Source organism: Enoplosus armatus, chromosome 4 (genome assembly GCF_043641665.1).
Source record: "Enoplosus armatus isolate fEnoArm2 chromosome 4, fEnoArm2.hap1, whole genome shotgun sequence".
In the NCBI taxonomy this organism is placed as follows: Eukaryota; Metazoa; Chordata; class Actinopteri; order Centrarchiformes; family Enoplosidae; genus Enoplosus; species Enoplosus armatus.
In genome coordinates this window covers 9,509,991-9,525,167 of record NC_092183.1, presented here as the reverse complement: position 1 = coordinate 9,525,167, position 15,177 = coordinate 9,509,991, and the positions used below count along the sequence as shown (strand labels likewise).

General features: G+C 39.5%; 2 protein-coding genes across 2 annotated transcripts; both read right to left on the bottom strand.

Moving 5' to 3' along the window:
* Positions 1 to 1,340: 1,340 nt before the first annotated feature.
* LOC139283664 (phospholipid phosphatase 1-like) lies at positions 1,341 to 7,019 on the bottom strand. Its single transcript, XM_070903681.1, has 7 exons — positions 6,994 to 7,019; positions 6,673 to 6,830; positions 3,916 to 4,067; positions 3,558 to 3,838; positions 3,098 to 3,155; positions 2,630 to 2,806; positions 1,341 to 2,151 (listed from the first exon to the last, which is right to left on the bottom strand). The coding sequence occupies exons 1-7, from the start codon at positions 7,017 to 7,019 to the stop codon at positions 2,026 to 2,028; spliced, it is 978 nt and encodes a 325-aa protein (XP_070759782.1). The 3' UTR covers positions 1,341 to 2,025.
* Positions 7,020 to 9,253: 2,234 nt separating this feature from the next.
* Positions 9,254 to 15,032, bottom strand: LOC139283663 (chondroitin sulfate N-acetylgalactosaminyltransferase 1-like). Its single transcript, XM_070903680.1, has 9 exons — positions 14,670 to 15,032; positions 14,468 to 14,568; positions 14,196 to 14,374; positions 13,517 to 13,733; positions 13,110 to 13,211; positions 12,055 to 12,236; positions 10,809 to 10,903; positions 10,035 to 10,116; positions 9,254 to 9,666 (listed from the first exon to the last, which is right to left on the bottom strand). Exons 1-9 carry the CDS (start codon positions 15,030 to 15,032, stop codon positions 9,368 to 9,370), a joined length of 1,620 nt encoding a protein of 539 aa, XP_070759781.1. The 3' UTR covers positions 9,254 to 9,367.
* Positions 15,033 to 15,177: the final 145 nt, after the last annotated feature.

Below are 15,177 nucleotides of genomic sequence, written 5' to 3'. Positions count from 1 at the left end.
TTTAGGATTGAAATGGGATCAGGTTATGGGTTAAACCATAGACTGTATAAAGCATAGTATATATATTTATATACAGTCTATTGGTTGATCTTAGAAATTAGAAATCAGCAGTTGGTTTCATTCTGTTGCTAGTAGCAACCACTGCTGACAGAATTCCACAGCAGCTGCAGTTTAACCGACAACATCTGCCATTTTGTCAGATCTGTGACCAACATTGACAGACATCTTTTATGTAGTTACTCCACAAATGCCTTTGTTGTAGGTAGTTTGCTCCATCTGCAGGCAGGCTTTTATTATAGCCATTTTGTGATTTAGTAGAATTTAGTTTTTCAGTTGACGATCAGTTAAGCTAACGGCTAAACAAAGCTAGCCGTTAGCTAGCCATCTGAGGCTAATGTATTGCTAATACAACAGTCTATGCACCTGTCAAATGACTGTTTTGTATTTTATTCTTTTTACTTTTACTTTAGTGCACTCGCTGTTCTCCAGATGAATTACTGTGTTGTACTTCCTGTGGGGACTTATGCCGTGTTCACATTGTAAAGAGTGGATGGTAGAGATGGGAAAGATTCCCAGTCAGTCCTATGAAGTTTAAAAAACAGTGTTTGACAATGTAACATCATCCATTACGTTTGGTTTAATTACATCTTTGGCTGATGTGAGGGGTCCATGTTTGTTCTGTTTTCAGGCACTTCTGTATCAGTAAGTGTAACGCCGGATAAATCGAAGTTTCTCAGTCGTACGACTTGGAAGTTGATAAGTTGGTTTACTGCTGTCCCTGTGTGTTAAACGTCTCTTTAGCCCAGCTCTCTCAGCCACTGTAATAGGATTTAAACTCTAAAGCAGATCCTCAACTCGGACATTTGCAGGCAAGGATCAGCACCTGTCTTTCCTTTGGTGAAGACAAGCTGACCCCTCCTCCCATTTGAAACAGTGAGGATGTGCCATGATAGTCTGCTTGTTAATGTGCTGACACCGCCGGAATAACAAACAAACATGTTTTTCCAGTGGCATCAGAAGAGGCACATTTGCATGCTGGTGGTTTCTGTCTACACAGACGGGGAATGACACATCCAAAGCAGTGTTTTGTTTGGGGAAACCTTTCTTTCATGTCTGCATTTCTGAGACAATTTGATTACCGAATCACACTCTTGGTTTCTCTTCCTTGATGCCATACCGCTGGAAAAAAGACAGATCAGCTGTTCTGCTTCAGCAAATGAGTCTACATTTGTGTGTGAAATCAGCAGCTGCACCACTTCCAAGGCTCCGATCACGTGCATTATATCTGCCTTGTCTTTTTCTATAGACAAAACACACATGAATCATTTCTCCCCTTTGTAACAAAGTAGCAAAATTGAGCTCTCTTTATTTGCACACATTTTCTCCCTGTACTGCTCTAAACAATACTGTTTAAAGCTTCATACAAACTGTAAAAACAAAAACAAACAAAAAGACAAATCAATGCATTGTATTTTTCATCAGGGAAGGGACATAACAGCAGGTAGCAGCAATCTGACTAAGGCAAACATCAAATATATTATTTCTGAATTCCATTTTAAGTTTAAAGACAGTCCAGGTTTTCTTGTTCACAGGTGCCAGGCTCCCTACAAGCCTGCTTGCAGTGCGCACACAGACGCTCATTATATTCTGGGCAAAAGGAATTTCATTCATTCACGATGGCAACACCAGACCAACACACACTAGAAACCACATTTCCACACAGCTCACACTGTAAAAGAAAAAAAAAAGGAAGCAAACTTTTTTTTTACGGTAAACCCAAGATGCTGTATTTTGTTTTGTCATTCCATAATAAACTGTATTATGTTGTGCACTTTTCTTCCTGAAATTAAAGTTTACCAACCACACCGAAGGCAGCAGCTAAAGCCTGCAGCGTTGGCTCCATGAGGCATGAGGTTGAAGAAATGCACAGAAACAGCCAGCAGTTAATATCAAAGACTTGCAGTTCATAGGTGTGTTTTAGGTCCGATAGATGCCTTACACAGTATTGTCTCTGAGGCCTCAGATTCAGTCAGTGCTGCCATAGTGGTTCCCATTGGAAGGGTTTTCCTGTAAACTGGTGTGTGAGGCTTCTTCCTCCTGCGACACCACCGGGTCCACTGGCTGTTCAAAGAAATTGGACACACAGAACACCTGCAGAAAAACAAGAAACAGAAGTATTATTGTAATTGTACAATGAAGATAAAAGCATTTTTGACATCATTAAAGTACACCAGACTTCCGCTTATATTCTCTTTGATGTGTTTCTGCAAAATGCCTTATTTACATTTACCTGTTTAATACATTATTTATTTGTCATTATAATAATTTAGTACTTTTATCTCTTCAACATCACTGACTCACTGGTGTGTGAGTCATTAGAAAGTCATTGTTCAAACCCACATAACCATGAAGTCTTAGGTTTAAATATTTCCCTGTGGAAACATAATATAGAATTTCCTAACCTCAGAGGGAAGCAAAAGTAGAAAACTGCATGTTCAGGGGTTTAACCTCTTCTTAAAAACAAACGCGCTGTTTCTAAACGTCAATTGCAGATTGTGACAATACAGCATAATAACTGCATGATGTCTTGCTTGGCCGTTATCCTAACAGCTCTTTAGATGAAACTTACTGTGAGAATAGCCACTAAACCTCCTTGCAGGAGGCCAGCAAGCACATCACTCCAGTGATGTTTGTAGTCAGACACCCGGGATAGACCCACATACACAGCGGTTGCAATCAGGAAGAACTGGATGGTGGGACGCAGAAGCCTCGCCCACTCTGACTTCAGTCTGGCTTGAATGTACAGCTACAGTAGCCAGAGGAAGAATATGAATAAACATTAGAAACAAAAAGGCTGTGGAGTCACGCGTAGGCATACAGATTATATTGTCCCTGCCAATATTTATAGTACAGGCGTTGCTAATGCTTTTGCTGAAAGAGTTATGTAGTTTATAATAAGTAAACCTTTTTTTAAATGGTATAACCAAGTTTAGGTAATTCTTAGAGTAAATGTGAATGCATTAGCTTATGAAACCAAGTATAGACAAAGCCAAGTTCAGGCTATAAATAGTTTTTGAAGTAGAAAATGTGTACTTACGACAAGGAACAGCATGCAGTACATAGAGAAGGATGAATGACCAGAGTAGAAGGACAGTCTGCAAAAAATAAACAAAATATTAACAACAAAGAAGGTCTATAATAATCAATCACTATCACTGTCATTTTACAGTACTGATATAAATTTAGAAGTGGATTAAAGGGGAGCTAATCTAATTTTATACATCAAAATCAGTGTTGTAAGGATCACGACTTCGACTGTGAAAACAGTTGTCTGCTGTGAGGAGCTTTATCTGTGAAAATAACTCTAAACTGGGGGCACAGAGTTAGTGAAACACCTTGTCCACAGATGTTACATGTGCCACAAACTGATGCAAATAACTAGGCACTCTTAGATTATCAGGCTCCTCGCTGTGAGACTCAGATTGATGAGCCACTGCAACTATTTAAAAAGAAGCGGGTCTTGTGGGTTTCATTTCATTCATGTTCAGGAGCATTACCTGGCCTCATCCACCAGAAACTTGTCTCCAGTGCAGTTGACGTTCTCGATGTATCCGCCAGCTTTGCAGTTGATGCGATCCCAGGCTGGTTTGCACACAGCCAGGAAGTTTGGCCGCAGGCGGCCGATGGAGTACTTGGCTATGTCCGTCAGAGACTGGCTAGCAGCGGCTCCGAACACGTAGCTCCCCACAGCTTTGTAGACACATGCCACATACTTGGTCCCTAGAGACTGGTTCTTGATGCGAGACAAGTAAACGGAAAGGCACTCGCCACAGACGATCTGCAACAGAGGAGACTGAACAATAAGTAAAGTTTCTCAAGCAGACACACACCTTGACCAAATGCAAGCTGACTTACCACAATCAGTGTGAAGGGGATCATGACTCCTCCCAGCAGCTGGTAGGATATGGTGTCCTCTTTGAGGGGGTATCTGATGGACTCATCGTTGCAGAAGAAACCCCGTTTGAAAGGGTTGTGTTGAGGGGTGAGGATAAAAAACGGAAGTCCGACTGTTAAAATGAAGAAAAGATATTCATTCTTTGTCAGATGTCAGCTTGTCTTACATCTTATATCATCAAAACATCATATTAACAAGCAGCTGCAAACACTACTGTGACTCAGATCATAGACATACTGTATGTGTATATATACATGTCTATGATCTAGATTGACTGAGCCACTGCTTACACAACGCTTATAATATTATGATTTAGTCACAGGAAACGTGATCTGTTGAGATCATGCAGGCGTTTCCCCTCACAAAAAAGAAGCTGGTGACTCTTGTGGGTTTCATTAAGCTGAAAGGAAAATGTTCAAGGGCATAAAGTTACACAATAACGTAACGAAACGCTTGAGGCCTTGAGTTACTACAGAACGATAAAACAGGAACAACAACATGAACATGAGCAGTAATATAACCTTGTTAGCATTCAAGTCACATGTTTAACTTAAGATACTGGAACAATGACGGTACCATCAGCTGTAGGGACTCATCATGGTAATCTGTGCAACTTGCACATTCTTTATTCCCCTCACTCTGTTTTTTTCTGCAGCTCTTCTGCTTATTACAAAACTGAACTGAGATGCGGAAAAAGGGTAATACCAGGCATTCTTCCAAGTACGATCATTGGCAAAGATGCTTTTTGGCTAAATGAGTCATGACACAGTCATAGAGCTTTGTTTAGGCCTGTCCGTTTAAACCTACTGCAGGGCAAAGTACGCTGACTGCTGTCTTTTGAAATTCTGAATTTACTAAAACTGATGTTGCTGATATGATCATGCAGTTAATCTTTCAAAATACTATCTACTTTAACTGGGATGAGTCTGTCTTCCACCTAAAAAGCAGTCCAACATAAACAGCTAGTAAAAGAGAGGGGTGCGATAATAGTGGAATAATATCCACTATTTCATTGTTTATTATTACTTATTGTATTATTTATTCTCCTTTCTTTCTTCTGTGCAGTCATGTGCTATATAAGAATACATAATACATTATATAATACAGATATCTGTACTTTTGTTGACAATTTGCTGCAATTGAAGGTTTTTGATTTCGATATTGTAAAGATCTGTAACAGCGTGCATCATGTAGTCTCTGTTTTTGATTAGATCGTATGAGTGCTTTTTGATTAGATCGTATGAGTGCTTTCAAGTCCCCTTTATGTCGTAGTTGTAGCAAAAGAGTAGATTATTATATGTCTTGCATTCAGATATGGTAATAATAAAACCACTTTTTCACCACATGTTGAAGAAATTTAGCGTAAATACAAAGGTATTAGCTTATAAAACCAGGTATAGACAGTAAAGCAGAAATAAGAACTTAAGAACTGGAAAATTTAATCGTGTAAACAAATAACGGATAACATGTTCGGCAGACAAGGTAAAAAGTATTATATACACCCAAAAGAGAACTTTAGAGTTCGAGATGCAAATATCAATCAATTAATAAGTAAAGAAAAATGATTAATTAATGAAAGTTAAAAGCACAGAAGGCACATTAATGGTGTATTTATACGACGTTTTCTTCTACTTTAAAATTTCACAGTTTTAAACAGAGATGGAATGTAACTAAGTAGATTTACTCAAGTATTTTACTTCGGTATAATTTTTAGATACTAGTACTAATATATAATAAAATTCACAGGGGAGAGTGCTTTTACTTTTGATACTTTAGGTACATTTTGCTTATAATACTGTACTTTTACTTAAGTGCAGGACTTTTACTTGAGTATTTTTACATGGTGGTATTTCTACTTTTACAGGATCTGGACACTTCTTCCACCACTGGTTTTACAGGTGTGTCCTGTTTGGAGTTTACAAAACATAAAAGAAGGACTTATAATTAACTAGATTTCGCTTTAGACTTTGTACAGAAGACACACTGGATATAAAGAGTTTGATTGTTGCTGCCAGCTGAAAAACTAAATGAGAGGATTGGTGCACAGCCGACCACAAGACACTGACTCAGCAACAAGACTAAGTGCAGATGAAACGCAGGAAAATATCTCAGGAGCTTTGTGAGTCTAAACCTCTCTGTCCTTATCAAACTGGACTCTCAGAGTGTTCCCAGACTGCACAAAGGGTTTCTTTTTTGTCTCTTTATTGCACGGCAGCGTATTCCTCCTGCAGCATGTCTCTCTGTGCTGTGATTACTTTCCAAACACTGACCTAAAAATACAGCTTTGCTTGGAAAAAAAAACACATACAGGGTGGGACTTTGTTGCCGTTTTTTTTCCATCTCCCTGCCTGGTTCCCTAAACCTCAAGCCTTCCCATGTGTACTTATATGACGTTTATGTAAATCATTTTAATGGATTTGCTTAAACAACTGCTTTATATAATATGTCCCAACAGGAACAGCTGCTGTTGGAGTCCTTTAATATCTGTGTCATGACAAAGAAAGTCTTTTACACTTACCTTTGATGTTGTACATACATACAATATTATTTATTCATTTATTGAATTTATATTTTGGCATTGTGTAGCTACATTCTGGATTTGTTTCCCTCGGGATAAATACAGTTCTGTTTTATCTTATTTTCAGCTGTAATTCTTCAAACGAACCAGATTGAAAGGTTGGTTGACCACTCGGGGGGGGGGGGGGGGGTTTACATACCGAGGATGAGACAGGTAGTGTCCAGCAGGATGAGAGGGATCCCAGAAGCTTCAAACATGTTGCGTCTCCGTCTTCTGCTCTCTTTCTTTGTAAAAAATGTCCGGTCCCGGCTTCTTTTAGACGAGACGAGAAGCAGCCTATCTGCCGCACATGTCTCGCTATTCCAGCACAAGATTAAAACACACCAGTGTCATAGTGCTGCCACCAAACTCCGGGACTGTCCGAGAGGCTAAAAAACTACCGGGAGGGTTAAATAGGTGAAAAACACTCAACTAAAAGCTAAAACTAATCTAACACACCACACACTGAAGAGCCTCTCACCCTTTCAGCTGCTCACACATCATCATGTCTTCAGCTCATAATACCGTCCTGTCCTCAGAGGAGATATTACCGCTGAGGTACAGGCACGAGCTCCTCTCCGGTTGTGATTAATGCTGCCTTCAGGTGCAGCCCGGAAAAATAAGGCGTAGTCAATGCAGTTGACAACCAACCTGAAATCATTAAATGGGTGGAGAGTTTGGCAATAAAAGTGGGATTCAGCACAATAATGATGAATAAAAGTTTACTTTTATAGCACATTTTATGCGCAAACATGCAATGTAAAAGATACACAAGGTGAAAAATAGGTTACACTTTGCAAAAAAAAAAAAAAGGAACATTAAAAACAAAAGCACAAATTATTCATCAAAACAAGGGAGATATTTAAGTCTATCCTTAAGGTGGGTCCTGCCTCTACTCCTGACCTTGAAGAGATCCTGGTGTCAAAATGTAGCACACTTATTTTAGTTTTGTGTTTACATGTTGCTAAATGAATTAATGTAAATGATTCTAGCATAGAAAAACTGTACACTTTGCACAACGAGGTTTTGGATATCTGTTTATTGATGTTTTTATACTTTTTTATATTTGCACTCTTTCCTACTTTGTACTGCAACTGCTGCTCAGCATTTTCCCTCAGAAGTTTCTTATATTACATATTTCATCTTATAATATAGACTATAATCAATTATCTGACAAATGAGTGTTTCAACTCTATAAATGTCTCTTAAATGGTTTCAAATTTATAGAAATCTAAATTGTACTCCTCACTGAATTATCTTTGTTTATATGTTTTCTTTGATTCCCTGTGACTAAATGATTAAAGTTATCCTGATCGGAGTAAAGTCCTGTTTAACAAGAAAACAAACGTTGTATGGATTTCAGAGGTGTACCTGAACGCAGCACAGGACAGGGAAGTGGTAATAGGAGTTTCGGGCCTATCGCGTGCCTGTGTTGACGCTACGACAGCCGTCGGCCGATGCAGAGCTGCTCCTCCCTCCGCGTGCGTCTACAGAGGTAATGAGGTTACATCACTATTAATAGAAGCGAGTTTATTGACTCCTCATCAATGCACCACATAGATTAGATACAGCCGTGTAGGAATTCAACCCGTGTTTCTTCATGGTGTAACATATATGAAATATATAACATATTTAACACATGTAACATGTTTTCATAGTTAGGCATTGGTGGAAGAAGTAATGGTACCCTATTTAAAATAGATGTAATAATACTCCAAAATACTCCAAGTCATTTACAAGAAGCATTAAGCATTAGTATGAAGTATGAGAAGTACGAGTTCTCATTATGCAGAATTGCCCCTTACTGTAGTGCTGTATTTCTAATATATTATTAATATATTATTTTAATGCATGTAAGCAGCATCTATCATGTTGAGTGGTCTAATCTACAACAATACCACATATTTTTTAAGGTGATCATATGATTTTTATGTAAAATATCTTAATCAGCAAAGTAAACTATCGCCATCAATGTTGTGTACTCCACTGTAGTGGTAGTAAAAAGCAGCATAAAACTCAGAAAAGTAACTCAAGTGAAGTACAAGCAGTGGTGAAATGTAACCAAGTACGATGAGTCGTGGACTCATGATTTTGAGGTACTTGTACTTAACTCTTTTTTTTCCTACTTCATACTTCTATACGTTAATATTACTTTTCACTCCACTACTTTTATTACTACTGGTTATTTTACAGATTAAGATTAGATGGGATTGTAAAATAAGAGCGCTGCTGTTGACAGGGAAGACAAAAACCTGGAGATGCTCATCAAGCAAACATCAGATTAAAAGTTTGAAGACGCCTGTTTTGCTCTTGGGTTCACTGTCAGTGTAGCAGGAGCACTTTGGTTCTTTTGTGTGTGAAACTTGGGTAATTTGGGCAAAATTACCCAAGTTTCACAGCGTTTCGCATTTGCACAACAGAAATGATTGGGAAAGATGAGAGAAAATCCACATGCAATTCAAGTTATTTCAATAAAACGCTTCCTTTTATTACAAATGTCCCAGTAATATAACTATTGATAAATATGCAGGAGATTTGGGGAAACACATTAAACTACACAAACTATTAAGGGCAGTTTTTGTCACATTCCCTTATGTGTTTCTATGGAAATAAAACATACGGTGGAAAAATAGATCATACAGTTAATTCTTTTATTGACACAAAAAAATATCAGTAATTTCAGTTTTCCTCAAGTTCATGTGTCCATGTGGAGAATAAAATCATTGTAAATCACCTTTTGTTTGAAGCTGACTAGCTAATGTAAGTAAACATTAAACATAAATTATCAACAAGAACAGACATAATAGTGACTAATAACGTCACCAAAGTCCTATTATCTCATCACCAGCCCCAACTCAATTGTCCTCAATTGTCCCGCCCTTGTCCGTCTGCTTCTGGGAGTTCAAATGAAGCTCGATCTCTCGTTTGAAGAACAGCTCCCCCAGCTGGCCGTGCGAGGCCTCACTCATGGCTTTAGTCTGCATGCACATCTTGTACTTGTCTGGAGGGAGCTCATCTGCGCAGCTCTTCTCATGCCACAAGTGTAAAAGCCCACGAGACGGAGAGCGAATCACCATCAGCTTACTGTGAAGGTACTTCCTGTACAGGTGCACGTCCTCCAACCCCCAACCTTTGATGTTACGGTCAAACCCGCCTGCCAGGACATATGAGAGGTTTAGACACATGAAAATCACAGTTTAAATCAGCATTTTAAGGGAATCTTGTTTCAATCATTTGATGTATTAAAACAAGGAACGAGCACAAAGCAGAGAGAGATCATTCAAAGGTGTAAACTAACAAGATATCGGAGTGAAATAGCTTTTTTCACAGTCAGAGAAAATGTCAGGGTGGTTAAAAAAACACTGTATTTTTACTTTAAATGTGTATGTGCAACTACTGTTGCAGCATTAGGCAATCACTAAAAATACTGTGTCATTATGAAATGGACATTTAGCAGTCATATTCAATTGCATTATGTCTTTCAAAACATGAAATTAGTGATGACACAAGCTTTGCCATTACCTATGTTGATGAAATCAGACCTGTACTGGCACGTCATGCCAAACCCAAAGTCTCTCCAGAATCCAGATTCCTTCTTTATCACCTGAGACAAAAGACCAGAAATCAGTCTCTTACACCCTGACAGCATTTGCTCTAATTCATTCAAGTAAATTTAGCTGTACAAAAATATAAAAAATGAGAAAGACAAAATAAAAAAAAATACACATTTACAATATTTAAGTATTTAAGTGAAAAATAAAAGTAAAAAATATATACAATAACAATGTAAATGTATGTATATGTATATATATATGTGTGTGTGTGTGTGTGTGTGTGTGTGTGTGTGTGTGTATTGCTCTGTTGTATATGTATATATATGTGTGTGTGAGTGTGTGTGTGTGTGTGTGTGTGTATTGCTCTGTTGTGTATGTATATATATGTATTGCATTCAAATAAATAATGAGGTAGTGGTTTCTTACAGAGGTGAAATAAGTCCAGAATCAGTCTGTTTATTCTGAGTGTCTGACACTCAGAGGGAGGAGTTGAACAGTTTGATGGCCACAGGCAGGAATGATTTCCTGTGGTACGCTGTTGTACATTTGGGAGGAATGAGTCTCCCACTGAAGGTGCACTTGTGCCTGACCAGTACGTCATGGAGAGGATGTGAGACATTGTCCAAGATGACCCGCAGCTTGGACAGCATCCTCCTCTCTGACACCACCGTCAGAGAGTCCAGAGTTTATTTATTCATATTTATATTCATTTATTTATATATTATGATTTTTTTTTACCTACCAGTTGTTGTTGAACAGAGGGTAGAAGTGTGTGATTACTGTAGATGATAGATGGGTTGTACTGGCTGAAGAGCACAGGATAGTACACTTTCTTACCTAGAGACAAGAACAGATCAACAGACTCAAATGCCCAGTCACATAAATTAGACATAAGTACAGCCCGTAAAAAAAAAACAGGCTGTGTAAAACACTAATAAAATAATAAAAACTGTGATGATTTAGAGGACAGGGACAAAATAGATTCATAGATTATCATTTTAATTATGAGGTTAATGCAAGTCCTCATACTTTTGAGTGTTTTTTGAGGAGAACCACATTAACGATAATGACGGTCTCTTCTGTGAGAATATCTTAGAAAATTTTAAATTTAAATTCTTAAAGGCCCTACACACCTTTGGTACACCCCCACAGGTGTTTCCACTTTCAATGCCTGATTTGATCTCTTCTCTGGTCTGTGTTTGTGTGTAGTCACCATGACTGATTGTCATCTCCCCAGTTAGTTTTCTTGCTCTTTTTAGGATCAAGTTACAACTTATTCCTGACCCCATGGTACCTTGTGTGAATTATGGACAGTTGTTCCTTTCACTGAACTGGAGTCTGCGAGAGTTAGTGGTATGATACGGGTGTCTTCTCTAATCTTTTCACAGATTTTTGGGGAAAATTATGTGGGAGATGCTTTAATTTCTTATTTTTCACATCTTGTTGGCAGCGACAGTACAGTACCTTACATATTCGGATTCAGCCACAGGTGAAATATGTTCTTATTTGTCTAATTATGATGTTGTTGGAACATGTGTTATATATAAATGGCAGTTTTGTGTGCCAAATTGAAAAACTCAATTTCCGGCACTGTGTACGGGTCAGCTCTTTGGAGCCCGCCCAATAGTACATGGACTTTGGTGACCTGACGTAACTCCCAACACAACTCCAACTTCAACCTGAGCCAAGGTCTAATCAGCCAGAATAATTGAACATCTGTGTGGGCATGCAGGACCTTTTATTAATTAAATGAAACAGATGGCAGAGACAATATGACTCAAACAGGTAATATTTGATATTTCATAGTTAATGTAATCATTATTGTTATTGCCTGTAGTTTAATTCTTGTAGAAAGAGGTTATAGTATGAATCAAGGCTGGATATCATCTCTGGTAAAAAATGTATGATGTTGAAAAAGCTCCTGTGTAAATGTTTCATACAGCTTGAAATGAAGCAATCCTCTCTCTCTCTCTCTCTCTCTCTCTCACCAGGATCTGCATTGAGACGGCAGGAAGTTAAGAAGTCAGCGGTGAAGTGGATGTCAACATCACAGAAGAAGAGCAGGATATTCTGGCTCCTCCTCCAAGCCCTGGTGCCCACGTCCAAGCCCCGACCACGAGAAAACTCCTCATTCAGCTGGATCAAAGTGAAGCGCCTGAACCGAGTCTCTCTGAGGGACAGAAGAAGAAGAAGACAGGAGGGCTCTCATTAGAAAAACATCACAGGTACTCAAGGAGTGCTTTAATTTGAAACCTTTAGAGTGAATAATCATTTAAAAACAGTCTCATCAGACTGTTGCAGCATTACATAGTTAACAGGAGCTCATAGAGGATCTACGGTATTTTGCATCCCAAAAGCCTAAAATAAAAAAGATTTTATCGCCCCAGCCTGCACATGATAGAGGGATGTGTGTGTTGCTCCCTGGGGGTCCAGAGGCTTCACCTTATTATAGGCTTAATATTAGCCTGCCAAAATACCGATACTGTCTCACTTAGTTTTTTTTTCTTATGGCTAAAATATCTGCAGTGCAGCACAGACAATCTGTGAGAGTACATTTTAAAAGATCTGAGAAGAAGTAGAAGAAGATGATGATGATTTGGTGAAGGGGGGTTTCAGTGACTTGTTTAATACTTGAGACATAAAAGTTCAGGATTTGGTGTTAACTCAGGACTTCATGGCCCCTTGTGACTTTCAAAACAGTGACTTTGTCCCACCTCTGGACCCTGCACAGTTTACTCACTACTAGTTGTTACGACTCCCGAGAAAGGATCTATTTTAAGAGGTCAATAACATAATTGACAGCGTCAAAGAGTCGCAGATAAGCAATTATTTTATCTGATTTCTTTTCAGATAAACGCAACCCTAAAATCAATACCAACAAAAAGAAATAAAAAGGGAATTACCAAAATGTAGAAACTGGAAATTAAAGACTCTAATCTGTTGTATCGTCAAGGAACAAAACATGGAGCTACTTTACTTGAATTATATAAAAAAAGAATACATTTGTAGACTATAACATTTGTAGGAAATTGACTACATTTACCTGGTGGTCTGGTCCAGCATGGCTTTCACCTGGTCTATCTGATCTCGACCAAAGTAGACCACAGTGAGATGAACCCTGCCGTCCTGCTGGATGCACACTTCTCTGGACCAAAAACCACAGAAGGAGACATTATACACATAAACACGTGTTAGACCCACTTCTGCTTTATCCAGAGGTAGCCACAAATGACCTTTATTTCAGATAAGGACAACAATTAGATTCACACCTGTGAAACTAGCCTTTAAAATCTATAAACTCTCTGAAGTGGTGAAGAGTCTTATCTCACTCTATTAAGATAAGGATTCACTCAGCTCTTCCAAATGGATTACTCAAGTTTGAGATCAATAACGTCATGATGCAATCACAGTTAGTGCCTGTGAGTGGGTTAATTCCCTTTCAGATGATACCTGAAGTTGTTGATGAACTGCCTGAATGCGTCCGCCCTCTTGGAGAGAGGTACGATGATGTTGATGAGCGTGCTGCGCGTGTCCACACTCTCGCTCTTCACCTTCACCACGGGGCCGAACGGCCTGAAGAGCACGAGCTGCGTGAAGTCCCGTGGGCCGTCGCCTTTAAACGTCAGGTCGTACACGGTTCCTCTGCCACGCTCTGTACGAGTCAGCCCTGTGACAGAGACAGAGAAAGCATTAAACACTGTCTCCAGTTTATTACCAAATAACATAGTCCTTTCCAGGAACCGTCCCATGAACTTACTGTAATATATCAGTACCTTTCTATGAAATTATAGGAAAATATGGATGTTAAAAAATGATGCAGTGGGGTACACAGATTTTAAATTTGGGAAAAAGAGACCACTGTAAACAGATCAGTACTCTGTATTTGGAGAGAAAAAGTTGGATTAATAAATCAACAACAACCCCTCCCAAACAAAAGAAAACAGCTAACACGTACACAATGTCAGACGGGGAAATGAAATGGCAATTGTGTCGGATTATTAGGTTCTTAGTTTCCTCACAGACATGTTAGTCAGGTGGACACTCTAAACTACCCATAGGCGTTAATGTGTCTTCTTGTGTTTGTCCTGCAATGGTTGAAGAAGAATGAATGAGCTGAGGTCTTTCTCACCCTCTATGAAGTCTGGAGGGGAGTATGTGCGCTTCCTCCTGGTGTTGTCTGTGTGTTGATGAGGTCCATTCAGGACGTGCAGAGCTGTTTCCACTGTGCCTATCAGCTCGTCTCTGCTGTCTCTCCTCACAGGCCTCTCCTCTGGGTGCCTGGTCAGCCCCGTCTCCAGTTGGTACACCCTGAGTGACACAACAGCAAAACACCCATCCTATGAAGAGGCATGAGGTATTGACATCAGAAGTAGGTTACACAGGTACTCCCTGATAACTCACCTCCGCAGGGTGAAAGTGTCAAAAGGAATCACTGCATATTCGCTGGGCAGCTTTGCACCTGAGTTGACCTCCGCCTGGTTCAGCTGGGAGCGGAAGAACTCCTGCAGGACATGATGTAACATTTATTACTACATCTATAACGTCAAACTTCATTTATTTCATCAGCACACATGAATTCTGCATCAAATCATGTTCTTCCTACCTTCAGGTCAGACTGTGGCGGGGGTTTGTGCAGACTCTTTAGACCCTGAGGCAGAATCCCTTTTGTTTTAGCTTTATCCAGGGACTCCTGAAGCTGCTGCGTCCTCTCCTGGAGGGCCTCCTTTAGCTGGGCTATCTGCTTCGTCAGGCTGTTGATGTAATGTCTATGTGAGTCCTCCCTCTCCTGCAATAAGGCCATGTATCCCTCCTTACTGGTGGCCCCTCCAGTCCACAGCAGAGTCTGCTGGCTGCTGCGAGACGTTGGTTTACAGGCCAGGAGGTAGAACAGGGACAGACAGCAGCAGAAGCCCAGCACGATGAGGCCGACCCGGGCCAACAGGGCTAAAAGCCACCGTTTAAACATGGTGGATTGTCTTTTTAAAAAATCCTTAAACACTTATAAAGGCTTATAAAATCATGACTGTACCTTTGTCACGTGGAGATGCACCCACAAAAAGATGAGCAACCCATAGTTCCTAAACCATAGATTAAAAAATATGGCTTTTATA